Raw genomic sequence first — 18029 nt, 5'->3', positions numbered from 1 at the left:
TGAAAAATATAGAAACCACAAAAATGTAAACAAAACAAGTAGCGAAGACATTGAGAAAAGGAGGAAGATCTATAGAAGAGGAAAAGAAAGGGGGCCTAAGTGAGACTGGAAAAGAAGTGAGGGCAAGGACGAGGTCAGTAAGTCGGAAGCAACCTCTTGTATTCTAAGGGCCGTTCAGATTCACATTCCTGGCCTATACAGGGTTATTCAACTGTTTCACCAATTGTCCGTGACTTTCCAGCGACTCAGTTCAACACACTAATCTCCACTGCTCCGAGAAGCCACAGCAGACACCTGCTGGCGTACTCTGGTCTACCACCGCAGAACTCAAAGCAACTCCTACCTTTCAGGGCCTCAAGATTCCCTCCTTTACTGCCGGCTAGTTAAGTGTTTTACCCGGCGCCCCGCCCCTCATTTATTTTTATTTTCCCAGAGCTGGGGAGTGTGCAGGGATTCGCTGGAGATGGCGCTCTGGGACCGGGGCTAGGGTTTTGCGTGCGTAAGGCAAGCCAGAGACAGAAAAGTGATTAGAGACAGAGCACTGAGACTCCAAGGCGCGCCAAGAGTCAGGGTTATACCGGAGAGGGTGTCGGGGGCCTCCCAGAGCCATCTTCCTACAGGAGACACTGGCTGAAGACTCGCCAAACAGGGGCCGTCAAGAACACTAGCGGCAGGTTACCGTGGCAACCGTAGGATGTCGTGAGACACAAGCTGCGCCTGCGCACTGCCGCTTTAGGACCTCGACCCGAATCTCTCCATTTCGGGTCTTAGATTTAGGGTTTTTAGAGATGGGGCCGCTTGACGCTGTGGCCCGATTTAACCCCACTTGAGAGTGACCTACTGTAAGATAATCAAACGGGAGGAGCTACGAGCGGTTCTGCCCCGCCCCCCTGCGTTTGGAAGGTGGGGCCGGCGAGGCTAGGGCTCTGCGCATGCGCGGCGCGGGCGCACGTGAACCCTCCACTGTCGCTGGCTGATAACGTCAGAGTCGACGCGGTGAGATCCTGTGGACTCACCACGCGCGGCCTACGGTGAGAGTCAAGCAGGGGCTCTGGCAGAGTCTGGAAGTCGGAGCCCACGGCTTCCCGGACCCCTCTTCCCGGGTTCGTCGCCCACATTGCGATAAGCGAGCTTTCCAGCCTTGGCTCCAGCTCCTTTCTGCCTGGGCTGCAGCATGTTTTGGGCACTGGGAGGACAAAGATAAAGCCCCGCTCTGGCTCTTCTGTGCTCCGCGATCTCCGAAGAGACGAGACCGCACAATCCCGTGTGCTAAATAGTCAAGGACAAAGGTACTAAGGTACAGGGGCGGCATACACTAGCCGGGGGGATTGACTCTGTCCGGGATGGAGCCTCTCAGAATGGGCACGTCGTTCCCTCGGCTACCGACGAGATCCAGAAACTGGGAGGCATTCCTTAGACTTCGCTCTACTTTACTCCCAACTGATCACTCAGTCGGGGAGATTTTAGCTCCTGTTTCAACTAACATAAAGTTTCTTTCTCTGCATCCCCTTTCCTGCGCTTCTAGTTCAGCGCACCATCATTTCTTACCTGGACTACTCCCGGAGCCTCTTCGCTGCTTCTAGTGTCGCAAATTGACCCTTTACATACCCAGAATCCACAAAGATCGTTCTGGGACGTCTTCCTAATGCCACTGCTTTGCTTTAAACGTTACAATAATTTCTAGCTGCAAAGTTGGCAGAGGCCTTCACCATCTGGTCCTTACCTACTTTTCATTGCCCTTTTCTGTAGTATCTCTGCCCCAACGACATTGACCTTATTTTTGTTAACACGGCTCCCTGGGATACTCTTTGTCTAATTCCTTCTTCTTTACAAAGACATTACATCTACGGAGCCTTACTTTCCTGACCTCCTCAACTAAGTTACTGCTTTACTTTATTCCCTGAGCATCCTGTAGTTCCTTAACCTTAACGTGCCCTAGGTTTTTATTGTATAGTTATAACTAGCTACTCCCTGAACAAATTTCAATGACCCCTGTATAATCCTCTCCCTTAACTAACAACCTGTCACAGTCAAAATGTTAGCATTTGGTCTACACAAATTTACAATGTGCCTATATTGGGGGGATGAAGTACAGGAAATAAGCACATATGTGGGTGCATTGAGAAGGGGTAAAAGAAAGAGAAGTCCTCGTTTCCTTGTTAGGAAGTAAACAGAAATCCCAGAAATGGTGGATTTTCTGCAAGACAGGACAAAGGAGCTGAGATTCTGAATGGTACTAGCAGAAGTCCTGAGGACTCCTCATCCCTCCTACAGCCTGGCCCCAATTTACAGGACTTCCCCAAGGCCTACCACCTTTTTAGTTACACCATGACCAGTCGCAAGACACATGGCCCCTCCTTTAAAGCACATGAGCTCCCTTAGTCAGATATATGTGGATGAGGGAAGGATTTGAAGTATCTTCTGACAAAATGTCTGTGGTATTAATTCCTTTTTTCGTTGGCAATTCTCATTGTCTCAACATGTATCTCTGTACTTAGAGCAACTGGACCTAGGCAGAGACTCCCTTGAGGTCACCACAACCTGATAACCTGCTAAAGATGTCTTCCTTGTAGACTGTAAGCTCCCCAAGGCTAGTGACTGTACCTCATTTAAATAATAAGCATGGCCTGACACAAGGTGACAATCCATAAACACCTGTTGAAGTTAGAAAGATGGTTGCGGGAAGGAGGGTGGGAAGTGGTATTCCAGGCAGAGGGAGTAATGTGTATAAAGACATGGCAGTGAAAAACTTCATGTAACAGTCCGTGTTGAGTGCCATGGGCATGGTGGGACCTAAGGCAGAGGCTGGTGGGAGACTGGGGCCCGAGTGTGGAGGGCCTTGTGTATCACATTAGAGTTTGCACTTGATCTATAGGCAGCAGAGGCCTCCTAGACATAGCTCTAAAGGACCTTCAGCAAGGACTTCCTGTTTTTCTCCCTTTTCCTGAAACTATTACTTCTTATCTGTGGGCACTTTGTTTTTGGACTATGGCAGATGAGATTCTACCATCTGAGCCACTTAGCTTTTTACTCTTCCCCACCAGATTGTGCAGACAGAAGTCAGTGCCTACCTGCTGACCCTCCAGAGCACACCACTGTAAGTATTTACCTCAGGCTGTTTGGATGCTCAGACGCACGACCTGGGACTTGCAGTTTGGAGAGAACTGTTAGGTCATATTTGTCTTGCCCCTCTGTCATTTATTTCTCTCTTCTTGACCACTTTGAACCCAGCCTAGCCACTGGCAATCACCAGTGACTTGGATGATCTGCTTTTCTTCCTAATCTCCCAAGCTTAAGGGAAGCACAGAAATAATAGGGGAAGAGAAGGGCACCCAATGTGGCTGGCGGTAAAGTAGCAGCTTTGTGGGTAATGCTGACATAACGAAGGCTTGCTCTCAACCCAAGAAGAACAAATTTGTTTTTTTGTAGGAAGGTGACAAGGAAGAATATCAGAGATTAGGGGATGATTTCCCAGAACTTTCCAGTGTGGAAAGCCTGCCTGTCCCACACCAGGGGTTCCTAATTATGGGTCTGAATCAGATTCACCTGGGCAGCACTTTGCTAGCGCATATGTCTCTGTGGGATTCCTAGAGATTCTGATTTAGTAGATCTGGGGGTGAGGACCAACCATGTATACGTGCTTTAAAAATCCTCAAGTTATTGAGGTATAGGCTGGATTAAAAGAGCATAAGATTTAGATTTGGAATATTACCCTGTTTCCCCGAAAATAAGACCTACTTACAGTAAAGATAAGATGTTCCCTGAAAATAAGACCTAGTGCATCTTTGGGAGCACACCTTAAAATAAGACACTAACTTATTTTCGGGGAAACAGGGTAGTTTTGACTTTGGACAGTGAGTCTGGTTCCTCACTCCCCCCCCTTGGGGAATTCTGCTGGAATGTTTTGAGAATCTAATACATGGAGAAAGAGCTTTGTACATACACAAAGTGCAGGCACATTTGCCTGTCATTATCATTTGCCAACCTAGTGAGTGGAAGTTGAGCTGGAAAGGACTCGACTTCCTTAGGTTTTGTTGAGTGGGTCCCTGTGGTTCTGCCTGAGACCCAGGAAGATGCGGAAGGAAATTGAGGGAAGAGAATATGCAGTTGCCTCTGGGAAGGATAAGAGCATATGCCCTCTAACCAGTGTTTTTTTTTTTTTTTTAATTTGGCCGGGGCTGGGTTTGAACCCGCCACCTCCGGCATATGGGACCGGCGCCCTACCCACTGAGCCACAGGTGCGGCCCTCTAACCAGTGTTTTGTAACACTTCCCCCAATAAGGATTCCTCGTTTTTCCTTAATGATTGGTGTCTTTAAATTTCATTATAACATTTCCCTAGTTTTTGCCAGCCAGAGCAGTCATCTTGGAATAACCATAAGGAGGGGGAATATATGCCTGCATGTGTGTTAGAAATTTTAAGAGGCAAAAAATTTAGGGTTCAGAAAAGGAGGCATATAAAAAGGGATATAACAGAACTATTGCTTGAGGTTTTATTCATGTATATAGATTATTTGTGTAAGTTATTTTAAAAAATCACACCTGGATAATGAGGGCCAGAGGGCTCTGGGGCCCTTCCAAATTGTGAGCTCTGTGCAGGTGGACTGGAGTGTTATTCATCCAGAGCCCCGTTGTCTAGAACACAGCCTGGGAGGTGTCAGAGAATGATTCTTAAATGAATGAGTGGAAGCCCAACTAGAAAGCAATTGGAAAATGGCAATAAGTGTAGAAGGTATAGTACCATACAGCTACTAAAAGGTTCATTATGAACAAGTAGAAATGGGACATTTTTTAATAAATGAAATGAAGAAATAAATGGAATTTCACTATGATTGTAATAATGCAGAACATTCATATAATGCCTGTATATAAGTAAAGATAAAATCATGGAAAAATGAGAGACAGCAAACACTGGTCACTTGTAGTCCTGAATTTTTTTAAAGGGCCTAAACAAAGCATTCGAATGGGATAAAAATGGAAAAAATAATTAAAATTACTTAAGGGAACAGTGAAATGTATTATCACCCATTTGGGCCTGTATAATTAGCTTGCTCTTTACTCAGAGTAAAACCAATTTATTCTTAAGATGTGCATTTTCTAGTGAATATGAATTTTTTGTTGTCCCTTTGCTTCTCTGAAGGATTTTCAGAATGGCCACAGCTCCTCAGGCGCCAGGGAGGGGATCTGTTCGTAAGACGAGACCTTTAGTTGTAAAGACCTCCTTGAACAATCCGTATACTATCTGCTGGAGTGCTCTGGCAAGAGAGGATATGCACTTCATATTACAGACGCTGGAAGACAGGTTTAAGTCCATTGGACTTAGGAAGATTGAGGATAAGAAGAGAAAGAAAAAAACAGCTCTTTTGAAAAAAGGGAAAGAAAAATGCTGCATAGATGGTGATGTTAGTGAGGATCGGAAGGAGAAAAACCCAGACGCTAAGCAGCAGGTGTCAGGGTGGACGCCCATGCACGTCAGGAAACAGCTTACAATTGGTGTTAATGAAGTTACCAGAGCCCTGGAAAGAAGTGAACTGCTCCTAGTTCTGGTGTGTAAGTCAGTTAAGCCTGCCATTATCACCTCCCACTTGATCCAGTTAAGTTTAAGCAGAGCTGTTCCTGCTTGTCAGGTTCCCAGGCTCAGTGAAAGAATTGCCCCTGTCATCGGCTTAAAATGTATCCTAGCTCTGGGATTCAGGAAGGACACCACTGACTTTGTTGATCAAGTAAAAGCCATCATTCCCAGAGTACCCAGTTTAAGTGTACCATGGCTTCAAGACAGAATTGAAGATTCCGGGGAAAACTTAGAGAATGAATCTTTGGAAAGCCAAGACAAAGAAATTCTAGATGCTTCTTTTGAAGACCTCTCAAAACCCAAAAGAAAGTTCGTTGACAGTAAGACTTCAGCTGTAGCGTTACAGCCCCTTAAAATAAAGAAACTGATCCCAAACCCTAATAAGATAAGGAAACCACCCAAAAGTAAAAAAAACACTTCAAAGTAACGTTGTGGAAATTGGTCACTTCATCCAATTTTTAAAAGGGTACCCCGTGATGCCTTGAAACTAATAAAATGAGTTATATTTACACACATTCCCAGAATCCTCTTTGATACTGTTCCTTTCCAGTATGTAAGACAACTGTCTGCCACAGATGTGCTGACGTTTAAAAAGCACTAAATGCAGAAAATGTTAAAAATATATGAATATCCGAACAAAAGTTTATTGAAACTAATGTCCATGCTTGTATAAATTCACGTTGTTAAAGGCTTGTAGGCAAGAACATCGGTGTCCCATAACACTTAACATTCTCTGTCAAACTCGGAAGGTGCCACCATAGACGTTCTAGTTAGATGGGCTGACGTAACTGCATGGGAGAAACATGATCAGTTTTACCTTCAGGAGCAACACATCATGTTTTATTTACTTCATGGCAATTTGACTTTCTGAGTAGGTAGGCATAGACACAGACTTGGGAGAAAGGCTTGGTATTTATAGAGAAAGCCAGATAAGGTATTTTGACTAATTAGAATTCACCCCTTTTTACATGGTTAACTTGCTTAGAAATCTTAACCCCTATAAAAAAACATAGTGATTAGATAAAATGTGTCAAGAAGAGAAAAATCTGAAGAGCTTGGATTCTCAGAAGTGGCTGTGTGCCACAACAGGGGTCCTTCAGGTCAGAAAATGGAGCAAAACCAAAGCTATTTACAATGTGTTTAGAAAAGTCACTTTCTGTAATTTAGAGGGAATTATTAGATTGCCAGAACTTTTTTCAGGTTAAATTCTGGCTGACTCATAGATTATGCCACCTCTTCATTCTTGGTCAAAAAGAAGAAAAAATAGAGCATTTTTATAATAAAAGTGCAGGACAAGGTAGGTTTTTTTTTTTTTTATCAATAAAATACTACCTTTGAATTTTTTCACAGCTACTTTTATAAACAATCGGTTTTAATGATTCTCTAAAATGTTCAGTGTAACAGTTTCATCACAAGTTAATAAGCTCATGACCAAATTTCTTGCAGACTGGCAATTCTGCAATTATTTAAAATGCTTCTTTGAAGTAAGACTGTACCGTAACAATAAGTGGGATGTAAATTCCCACCTAGAGCTTTGACTCCAATTGGGTCAAAATCTTTTACTTAATGTTGGCATCTCAGAAATGTTACAGTGAGTTGGTACAGTTTTATTTCTTGAAACCTCTCTCCTCTCTCGGAAAGACGGAATGCAACTGGGTTTGAACACTCCAAAATGAGAAATCATCGAGAGCCGCCAAAAACAGTGCTACCGTGGGGGCTGGGGGTGGGGCAGGTCTGCCCTCTAATGGTAGCCTCAGGGATGCCACAGCTGCACGTAGGTCTTTAAGAGAATGGCCAGCTATGAAAAGTAGCTTCCAACTCCTTGGTGTAAATCAGGGTCAACAAACTTCCTGTAAAGAACCAGACACTAAATATTTTAGGCTTTGCTGGCTGTAACATCTGCCACTGCAACTCATTCTGCCTTTGCAAGATAAAGCAGCCTCAGGCAACATAAATGTTAAGTGTGGCCATGTTCTAATAAAACTTTATGGATGCTAAAATCTGTAACTCTTTGACTTCTCCCCCACCACACACAATCATTCAGAAAAATAAAAACAACACTTAGCTCATGAGCTATATAAAAACAGGCTGTGGGTCCCTGGCCCATGATTTGACGGCCCCTCCCCGGTGTAAGAAATGATTGGTTTCACTGGATTGCTTACAACATGAAGGAAATGCCATCATGTTATCTAAAATAATGAACTTTTTCTGCACTGAACAGCCTAGGCACTGGTACAGTAAAGGCAGGAAGTATCTATTTTGTGTTTGAGACAAGGCCAGTCTATGTGGCTTCTTGTAACATCTTTTCCCTTGGGTGACTGGCAATATATACACGTCTATGTACACTATGAAGCTTTGTTTTCAAATTCTAGGTAAAAACACCGGCAGTAACAAAATTATGAATAGTTATTTACAAGTAAGATATCTTCCATTAGCATGACAGTTTTCATGATAAATTAAAGTCAGCATAAAGGAACATGTGCAATTTTGCATAAGTAATAACAACATTCAAACTATCAATGTCCTGATAGCACTAATAAATTCCACCGGGCATCTCTTTTGACTTGGCAGCTTTCATTTCCTTTTCCTCACATATCCTTGATGTTGCCGAGAAGAAAGTGGAGTTTTCGTAGCAGCAGCAAAGTCTGGTCAGTCAAGGGGCATATGCTCTTTCAGAGGGTACACAACGTGTGTACAAAACTTGGCTTTTGAAATAATCCACTGATTGTTGGTGAAGAACAAAATACACATTTGTATATTTATTGATTTGGCAACTTTGCTTAGGGAGAAAGAGATGGACTCGTCATCGGTACATGTTTATACTGCTCCCCACTTTCACCATCCACCACTGGTCACTGAGTTACGGAAGTGTTAATTCCATATAGGTTCCCAACGATACCGTGTACAACAGAAGTAAGAATTTTCCAAGTGGATCCTTCATTCTGTTACATGGACAAATACATTTAATAAATAGAAAGGCAGCACTTTATCTTCACATAACAGCAAAGATTTTCTTACATGATTCTGTGACCTTTTAGTCCACAGAGAAAAAAAATCCCTTTTCTAGAGGAAAAATACCTCTCTCTTCATGAAGAGACAACCAAAGTTTGAACATTAGAAGAATGTGCTCTTCTGTACCCTTTCATCCCTCTTACCAATGTGTAAACAGTGAAAAAAGGATGAAATTTTACCATCCCAGCTAGGACATGGACACTATTGGTCACACAGGGATTTTTCATCTTTTCTGATTGTTATCCACTGCTTCGGGTTCATTTAAGTTGTGCTTTTATTCTTCTTTGGAATAGCAGTTCCAGAAATCTTTAAATAGAATATTAACAAATGATGTCAGAGTTCTAGAAAAAAAATATCCATCTACTGTAGTACAAGTCCAACCTAAAGGGAGGGAGGAAGTGGAATAGTAAGAAAACGTAAATTAAAATGTAGCCCAACAGATGTGTGTTTTGAAAAGCTACTGAAAAATCTGTTAATCCTAAGGGCAGCAAGTACGGGGCTGTCACTTACCTTCTCAGAATCTGTTCCCGGACATCTCCAGTTGTACAGGTAATACTGTAAATTGCCATCTCCTGCACCAAACTTGAGTTTTTCCAAGAAAGTCTTATTTTCCATCAAGTCCAAGGCATTGAACACATCAAATCCTTTCTGTCAATGGAAATAAAGGATTTACAATTTAAAATATCAAAGCACGTGCTTTCTACATTTTGTATTTCAATGCAACATTTAATTTCTCTACTAATAGCTTGAATAGGCATTTCTTTTTTTTTTTTTCCATTCTTTTTTTTTTTTTTTGTAGAGACAGAGTCTCACTGAACCGCCCTCGGGTAGAGTGCCATGGTGTCACACGGCTCACAGCAACCTCTAACTCTTGGGCTTACGCGATTCTCTTGCCTCAGCCTCCCGAGTAGCTGGGACTACAGGCGCCCACCACAACGCCTGGCTATTTTTTTGTTGCAGTTTGGCCGGGGCTGGGTTTGAACCCGCCACCCTTGGCATATGGGACCGGCGCCCTACTCACTGAGCCACAGGTGTCGCCCTGAATAGGCATTTCTAATAGGGTTTAATGTCTGTAATACATGAAGAATTCAGTTCAAAATTGTCTCATAAAACTAGTAGTGAACCTGAAGTTAGTAAGATAATTCAGAAATACTGAATCAAGAAAACCACAATGTCGTAGGATGGCTGCCACTGATAAAAATATTAACTTTAAGATTTCAGAAAATATTTTGTTCTTGTTTTAGAAACATTAGATGGTTCCGTCTCCAGAATTATTCATTATTACCCATTCTAAGTCCTGACTTAGCTGAAGCTATTGCCACAGAACCAAAGCTGTACAGACTGATAATGGGAAATAAATTTAGTACAATTTTGAAGGCAAAAAAATTCAATTTCTTTAAAATGTTAGATAGCTGGGCATGGTAGCTCATGCCTATAATCCTAGCACTCTGGGAGGCCAAGGTGAGTAGACTGCCCTGAGCTCACATGTTCTAGACCAGCCTGAGCCAGAGTGAGACCCCGTCTCTAAAAATAGCCAGGCGGACTGGCGGGCGCCTGTAGTCCCACTTACTCGGGAGGCTGAGGCAAGAGAATCGCTTCAACCCAAGAGTTTGAGGTTGCTGTGAGCTGTGACACCACAGCACTGTACCAAGGGTGACATAGTGAGACTCTCTCAAAACAAAAAAAAAGTTAGATAATACTACTATGCAAAATGTGATATAGAAGCAACAACTAAATATTTCTCAAGATCTTTTTCCTTAAATAACTTAGTATTAGCCATTTTGAGGAAGCAGTTGAAAATGAGCAATGTAAGGATAGTGTTGATTTGAAGACCTAAAAGTACAGGTAATAGATTTTTTTTTTGTAGAGACAGAGTCTCACTGTACCACCCTCGGGTAGAGTGCCGTGGCCTCACACAGCTCACAGCAACCTCCAGCTCTTGGGCTTACGCGATTCTCCTGCCTCAGCCTCCCGAGCAGCTGGGACTACAGGCGCCCGCCACAACGCCCGGCTATTTTTTTGTTGCAGTTTGGCCGGGGCTGGGTTTGAACCCACCACCCTCGGCATATGGGGCTGGCTCCCTACTCACTGAGCCACAGGCGCCGCCCCAGGTAATAGATTTTTAATAGATTTTTTCAATTATCATATACTACAGAAATACAAAGAAAACACTTAATGTGTTCCTAATTTCTCACAATTTTGCGATAGTATGTAACATCAAAATGTATCTTTCAAATGAATTAAATTTTAAAAGGAAAATAGCAAAAGTTTAATAATTGTCCAAACTTCTACATTGGGGAGATAGAAAAGCAACATATTATATGTACATTTTGAATTTAATTCCTTTGGTTTTTAAATTACTTTAATTTTAAAATGTAGAGACTAGTTTAATAAAAAATACTATTTTATTATTTTTTGAGACAGAGTCTCACTATGTCACCCTCGGTAGAGTGCTGTTGCATCACAGCTCAGAGCAACCTCAGACTCTTGGGCTTAAGCGGTTCTCGTGCCTTAGCCTCCCAGGTAGCTGGGACTACAGGTGCCCCCCACAACGCCCGGCTATTTTTTGGTTATAGTTGTCATTGTTTTTCGGCAGGTCCTGGTTGGGTTCAAACCTACCAGCTCCAGTGTATGTGGCTGGCGCCCTAGCCACTAAGCTACAGGTGCCAAGCCATGAATCAAAAATATTACTGCTAATTAGTCACTCAATACAAATAATTACTCAAGGGTTTTCCTAATATTATGGGATCATGGCCTTTTCTTATATTCCTTGTATTATTTTCTTATAGGTTTTAGGTGCACTTACGTAAGGGTAAATTTGGCAAATTTGTACAAAATATCTTTTTTGTTAGGTGCAATAAAATTAATGATAAACAGCAGCGCCTGTGGCTCAAAGGAGTAGGGTGCCAGCCCCATACGCTGGAGGTGGCGGGTTCAAACCCAGCCCCAGCCAAAAACTGCAGAAAAAAAAAAAAAATGATAAAAATAGCCACTAAAGGTTTAAAAGAAACTCTTATCAAAATTCTTCCTTTGATGGTCAAGTTTAAAAAAAAAAAGAAACCTCTTGCATGTATTTCACCGTGTGGAGGAAAATACAGTATCAATATTTTATGTCCTTTGGCATATACATTTGGAGAACCAGACACACAAAAGGAAGGAGCTGCTTACCAACTTGGCCAGGATGAGTGCATCACTCATCAGGTCCAACAGGGGCGTCTCTGTGTGAATGTTGTAGAAAGAGTAGGCGGCTTTGAGGGTTTTGTGAGCTGGGTGGTGCATCACTGTTGAAGGGAGCGTGTAGAAGCTCAGGAAGTCAGTCAGTTTTCCACTGGAGCTCTGAGAAACAAAGGTGACAGCAGGTAAAACGCAATGAATAAGAAAATACAAATTACAATAACATCCGATAACACAAAACACCGAAGAATGAACTTACTAAAAGGCACAAGACCTCCCCACTAAAAACTACAAAATACTATTGAGAGAAATTAAAGGCAACACAAAAGATGGGAGAATTATACAGTATCCATGAATTAGATACCTCCCGAAATTCTGAAACTGATCTATAAAATCAATGCAATTCCAAGTTGCAAAATCCCAGCAGGCTCTTGTGGTAAAAACAGAACAGCTGATTCAAAAATTTATAGAAAAATACAAAGGACCTAGAAGAGCTGAAACAATTTTGAAAACAAAGAGAATGGCCACAAAAGGATAAAGAGAAACTTTCTGGATTATTTTTATCCTGATTTGAGTTGGATTCATTTGTCAAAACTCCTCAAGCCCTGTGCTTAAAATCTGTGCATTATATGTAAATTATACCTCAGTAAAACTGACATAAAAATTTTCAACACCATGATTTAAAACAACAAAAAACACAGCAAATTGAAAAAAAAAAAAAACTTAAGATAAAGGTTTTTGATATCTACCAAAAACCGATGCAAAAACTGCTTAATGGCTGAATGTTGAAGTCAGGATCAAAATGAAGATGTATATTTGATATCTATTTATTTTGTACTGTAGGGCTTGTCTACTACAATACTAGAAGAAAAGCAAACTGTATAGATTAAAAGGAAAACTAAAAAAGTATAACTATTGGCATACAATATGTTTTGACACACAGAAAACCTGGCTCCTGCAATAAGGCAAGTAAAAGAAATAAAGGAACAGAGATTGGAAAGGAAACCAAAAAATTGTCTCTATTTGCAGATGATATGACTGTCTATATAGAAATATCCAGGAATTTACACGTAAACTCCTGGAACCAATGAGTGACTTCAGTGAGGTTTTAGGATACAAGAACAACACATAAAAAGCAAATACATTTCTATATACTAACAACGAACATGCAGAAAATGAAGTTAGACACAGAATACTATTACAGTCACTCCAAAGAAAGTGAAATACTTAGGCATACACTTAAGAAAAGATGTGGATGCTGTTGTAGAATGCTGATGTGAAAGAAGTTCAAACACCTAAATAAATGTAGAGACATACCATGTTCATGGACTGGAAGACTTTTCATTTCTCCCCAAATTAATCTGTAGGTTTAATGTACTTCCTATCAAAATGCAAGCAAGGCATTTTGTAGATAAAGACAAGCTTATTCTAAAATTTATATGGAAAGGCAAAGGCAATAGATTAGCTAATACAGACTCGACAAATAGTAATAAAATAGGAGGAATTACACTATCGGATGTCAATGCTTACTATATAGCTACAGTGATCAAGTCAGTGTGGTCTTGGTGGAGGGAAAGACAGAAACACCAATGGAACAGAATACAGGATCCAGAAATAAAATACAATACCAGGTATTAGTATTCAGCATATAGAAAAGCTTCTACAAATCCCTAAGACTACAGTCAAAAAGAAAAACAGGCAAATATGTACAGACAGCAGATTCATAAATGAAGAAATAAAACTGGCTAACATTTATTAGATATTCAAATTTATTAGCAATGAGGAAATATAAATTAAAAGAAGCTATTGTTTCATACTCATCAGATGAACCTAAAGTCTGATAATACCCAGTGTTGGTGAGGATATCAGGAAACAGGAACTCTCATACACCTCTAAGGAGCTATTTTCATAAGCTATTTGGCAATTTTAATAATATTAAACATGGGTTTGACCCTTCGATGCAGCAGTTCTAAGTATATATCCCAGGTAGCAGTTCTCAAAATGTAGCCTGTGAACACTATGGGTACCTGAGACCCTTCCAAAAATCCGTGAGGTCAAACCTGTCTTCAATGATAACACTAAGAAGTTCCTTGCCTTGTTCACTGTACTGATATTGGCATTCATGGAGCAAACAGAATTGTGGGCAAATGGCCCCAAACCATACTAGTGGTGACCACATTCCACCCTACACCCTCATCATTAAAACAAGAGTCAGCTCCACGTTAGCATGTCCTGGATACAGCATTGCAAATTGTTGTTTTTATTAACCCCCAACCCTTAAGTCCACATCTTTGTAATACTGTGTGTGATGAAATGCAGTACGCATGCATCAACACTTCTGCTGACACTGAAACACAAAGCATGGCTCAAGGAGAGGCCATGTTCCCATCGCCTTATCTTTACCTCCACTACAAATGTGTCGATGATATGCTCCCGGGGAAGGAACCAGTGGGCTACTTCCACCTCGTCCATCACTGGTGCCAGGTGAAACTGCTTCAGGTAATTGTTGATTAATTCTCGAACTGCTTTGATATCTTTTGGTTCCATGGGTCTCAAACCTGACGTCTTTGTAACCTTGTTAGAGGGAAAACAAAACAAATCCGGACGTTCACACAGGAGAGGGGCAAGGCTACTTGGGGCTCAGAGTGCGGTGCGCAGACCAGCAGTCTCAGCACCACAAGGGAACCTGTCAGAACCGCAGGCTCTTGGCCCCCGCCCCAAACCGAGAGACTCTCAATCTGCAATGTCACAAGACTTATCCCCGGGACTCACGTCCACATTAAAGTTTGAGACATACAGGCTCGACGAGCTGTTGTATCTCCTTGTCTCTGTGCAGCGGGTCTTTGTCAGTATTGCCCAGGGCCCAAATAAAGTCCAAGAGAACACTATAAATTGATTTCTACACAAATGCCAAGAACGTAAACAGTCTGCACAATAGAACATTGCATCTCAGACTGACTTCTGGAGTACAGTTGGCCCTCTGTATCTGCAGGCTCCACATCTGTAGAGTCAACCAATCCACAGATTAAAAATATTTAGGAAATAAAAAAAGCACGGATGCAGCTTAGTGAACATGTACAGATTGTTTTACTTGTCATCATCTCAACTATTCACACAGCAGTTTTACTGTATTAGGTGTTATAAGTAATCTAAAGATGATTTAAAGTATACAAGAGGATGTACCTTTAAGTTATATGGACATACTCTGCCAGTTTATGGAAGGGACTTGGGACTCCCTGGATTTTGGTATCCATGGGAACCAATCACCTATGGATACCAAGGGAAAACTGTACTATACTTCAAAATGCTAAGTTTGGCTGGGTACGTTGGCTCACACCTATAATCCTAGTACTCTGGGAGGCCGAGGCAGGTAAATTGCCTAAATTCGCTCAGGAGTTTGAGATGAGCCTGAGCAAAAGCGAGATCCTGTCTCTACTAAAAATAGAAAAACTATCCAGGCGTTGTCGCGGGTGCCTGTAGTTCCAGCTACTGGGGCGGCTGAGTCAAGAGGATCACTTGAGCCCAAGAATTTGAAGTTGCTACGAGCTATGATGCCACAGGGGTGACAGAGTGAGACTGTCTCAAAAACAAATAAAAAAAAAATAACCTGCCGAGTCTGATGTTTTGAAAACACAGTTGGGAAACTTGTTTTAGTTCAGGAATAGCCTGTAACTGTTAGCAGTTTTGTTCTTTTGAGAATAAATCACACTAGGCCAGATGGGAACATCAACGTTTTTACCAGCCAAGGGTTTTCTAAAGGCAAAGGACTGCTGTACCGGCCTGCCTCTCCTGCCGCGTCTTTTCATCAAAGGTCATCAGGGGGCATTTTAATAGCCAGCCTGGAGCCTTATCATTTTGAAATTGGGCCATAAAAACATAAAGCCTGAAGGTCAGGACAGGTACCCATTTGAATCAAAAAAGATCCTGCATTACTTGGCTCTCTAGAACTTCTCCAGATACCAGGGCTCTGCAGACAAAAAAATAAGAAAACCCAACAAACAAAAACTTAAAAGCTGAGCAGTACAATTTGATGCTTTCTAATAAATTCTATTTTTCCTTAGAGAAATATTAGATACATTTTAAGAGATTAAACAACTTGTATATAAATCTTGCTGGTCTACTTTTTCTGCCCTGATCTCTAAATACTTTAAAATTAAAAATTTCCTATAGAATCAGACAGTATTCCCGCAGGCACCCAGGTGGAAGTCTAAGAGGGGAAGACAGGCTTTATCCTGAACGCCAGCTCTGAACAGTCATTGCTGTGTGGAGGTTTCTAATGTTCAGTGACAGGCAGTATTGATTAATTATTGATTAGTGTGCAGGGAGGGGGATAGGAGATCCATGCATTGTATTTACAGACCCAACAGTCCCCAGCTGTTTTGACTATACAGCTACTATGAGCCATTCCATGGTGATCTATGTCATCTATACTATAGTACGGTAGCTAAAATACCAATTCATAATCTAAATTTTGAGAATTTAAGTCCTTCATATTTAATAGACAATTCATATTTTTAGTGTTTTTGTGACTCTCAGAGCTGAGTCAGAAATATCCAGGTCCCAAGTGGAAATAAGTGAAATAAATATGCATTTCTAAATGCTAGTAGGAAGATGAAAGCCATGTAAAATATATAGTGTCATCATTTCAAAAAGTATATCTGGGTTTGGCTGTAGCTCAGGCAGCTAGGGCACTAGCCACATACACTGGAGCTGGCCAGGTTCGAATCCAGCCCATCAAAAAATAGCCGGGCATTTGGGGGGCACCTGTAGTTCCAGCTACTTGGGAGACTGAGGCAAGAGAATTGCTTAGGTCCAGGAATTTGAGGTTGCTATGAGCTGTGATGCCATGGCACTCTACCCAGGGCGACAGCTTTAGATTCTGTCTAAAAAAAAAAAACTATTTCTACTATGAGGCAGACTTTATTTGGTAAATTTTAAAAAGTCTTTCTCAATATCAGAATGTTTGTTCTTTTGTTACCGGTTCAGTAACAATCAACAATATCACTTAGATTAATTCATGAAAGCAACAGGATATAAGGAATCTGTTAATAGAAAATATTCAGAAATGAAAATAAAGTTTGGTACCTTCTTTCTAGAGCAAAATATTCTTCTGGAGCACAATTCTCATTCATTGAATAGCCACACAGTGCAATCACTAAAATCAACATATATTCTAATTTGGGGGAATTTAACCTCTGGGGAAATTTATGATACAATTGTAAGAAAATATAAGTGAAACAGCAAATTATATTCTAATGTTAATATGAAAGTAATGTTGACTTCACAGATTCCAAGATTTCAGGGACTTCCAGGGATCCCTGGGCCACACTTGGAAAATCACTATGAAGGTCAGAAAAATTAGTAGTAGAATTTAGACAAGGAAAACTCAGTGAAACGGTGTGGGAAAATAGGTAGGAAGCATCATGAACTTGGCAATTTATAAGCATTTCAAACTAGTTCTCTTTTCCTTAAAAGCATTGAAGGAAAGAGAACATCAGATATATCACATATAAATACATACATATAGATAGAAAGTCCTAAAAATGGGAAGAATATAGACTTTTGCTGACTAGCTATCACTAAAAAAAATCTATGAAAGAATGAAACAATTTTTAAAATGTGAAATAAACACTCAAAATTTAGCTGTTGTCTTCAGGAACAAGTGAGAAGACGGTTAGGCTTAGATAAAAATGGTTACCTTTTGTATAATCATATAGTGAAGTGCTTATGTTTTCTGAGAGTACTAAAAAAAAAAAAAAAAAAAAAAAGCAAAGAAACATTTCCGGCAAGTGAGAAAATCTTGTTTTGTTAACAAACTCTGTATCGGAATCAGATATCCTTTCCCATGGCCAACTAATACCTATTATTCATTGGACACTGTGTATACTGAAATCTGCATAAAATCTGTTCATAAAGCATGAGGAAATAAAGCTCAGAGCTCTACGGAAACACACAAGCGGTGTCATCTGTCAAAGTATGTGGTGTGAACCGTTTTAGAGCCAAGATTCCAGAGCAGACATGGAAGCCGTGACTATGGTTACTTACAGGATTAAAAAAGGAGCAGTGGAATGTTAAAATGCTAAAAAAAAGTACAGAATGCCACTAAACGGAATACAGAATGCCTATGGGACTCAGGACATGTCCTTGCAGCACAATGCTAGGACCCTGGTGGCAGATTTGATGCCAAGTCAAAAACCAACAACAACAAAAAAACACTTCAGGAGGCCAAGACAGAAAGATCACGTGAACTCAGGAATTGGAGGCCAGCCGAG

General features: G+C 41.0%; 2 protein-coding genes across 3 annotated transcripts in view; one reads left to right on the top strand and one right to left on the bottom strand.

Moving 5' to 3' along the window:
* Positions 1-979: 979 nt before the first annotated feature.
* Positions 980-8174, top strand: RPP38 (ribonuclease P/MRP subunit p38). 2 transcript variants are annotated; one of them, XM_053572902.1, is made up of 3 exons: positions 980-1289; positions 3045-3097; positions 5140-8174. In XM_053572902.1, the coding sequence occupies exon 3, from the start codon at positions 5150-5152 to the stop codon at positions 5996-5998; it is 849 nt and encodes a 282-aa protein (XP_053428877.1). In that variant the 5' UTR covers positions 980-1289; positions 3045-3097; positions 5140-5149; the 3' UTR covers positions 5999-8174. The 2 variants fall into 2 exon arrangements, with proteins under 2 accessions (XP_053428877.1, XP_053428878.1); XM_053572903.1 differs by having other exon boundaries at positions 980-1297.
* A 155-nt stretch (positions 8175-8329) lies between these two features.
* Positions 8330-18029, bottom strand: part of NMT2 (N-myristoyltransferase 2) — a 45758-nt gene continuing 36058 nt past the window's right edge. Inside the window, exons 9-12 of the mRNA XM_053572901.1 lie at positions 14161-14331; positions 11752-11919; positions 9094-9231; positions 8330-8964 (exon numbers count right to left, since the gene is read on the bottom strand). Of these exons, the coding sequence (XP_053428876.1) occupies positions 8944-8964; positions 9094-9231; positions 11752-11919; positions 14161-14331 (498 nt within the window). The 3' untranslated portion in view covers positions 8330-8943. The remainder of the gene's footprint in view (positions 8965-9093; positions 9232-11751; positions 11920-14160; positions 14332-18029) is intronic.

Source organism: Nycticebus coucang, chromosome 20 (assembly GCF_027406575.1).
Source record: "Nycticebus coucang isolate mNycCou1 chromosome 20, mNycCou1.pri, whole genome shotgun sequence".
NCBI classification, from domain to species: Eukaryota; Metazoa; Chordata; class Mammalia; order Primates; family Lorisidae; genus Nycticebus; species Nycticebus coucang.
This window is presented reverse-complemented; position numbering and strand designations above follow the sequence as displayed.

What these genes read in the sequence shown, in the direction of transcription:
- RPP38 (XM_053572902.1), top strand. Translation starts at nt 5,150, where the DNA reads ATGGCCACAGCTCCTCAGGCGCCAGGGAGGGGATCTGTTCGTAAGACG.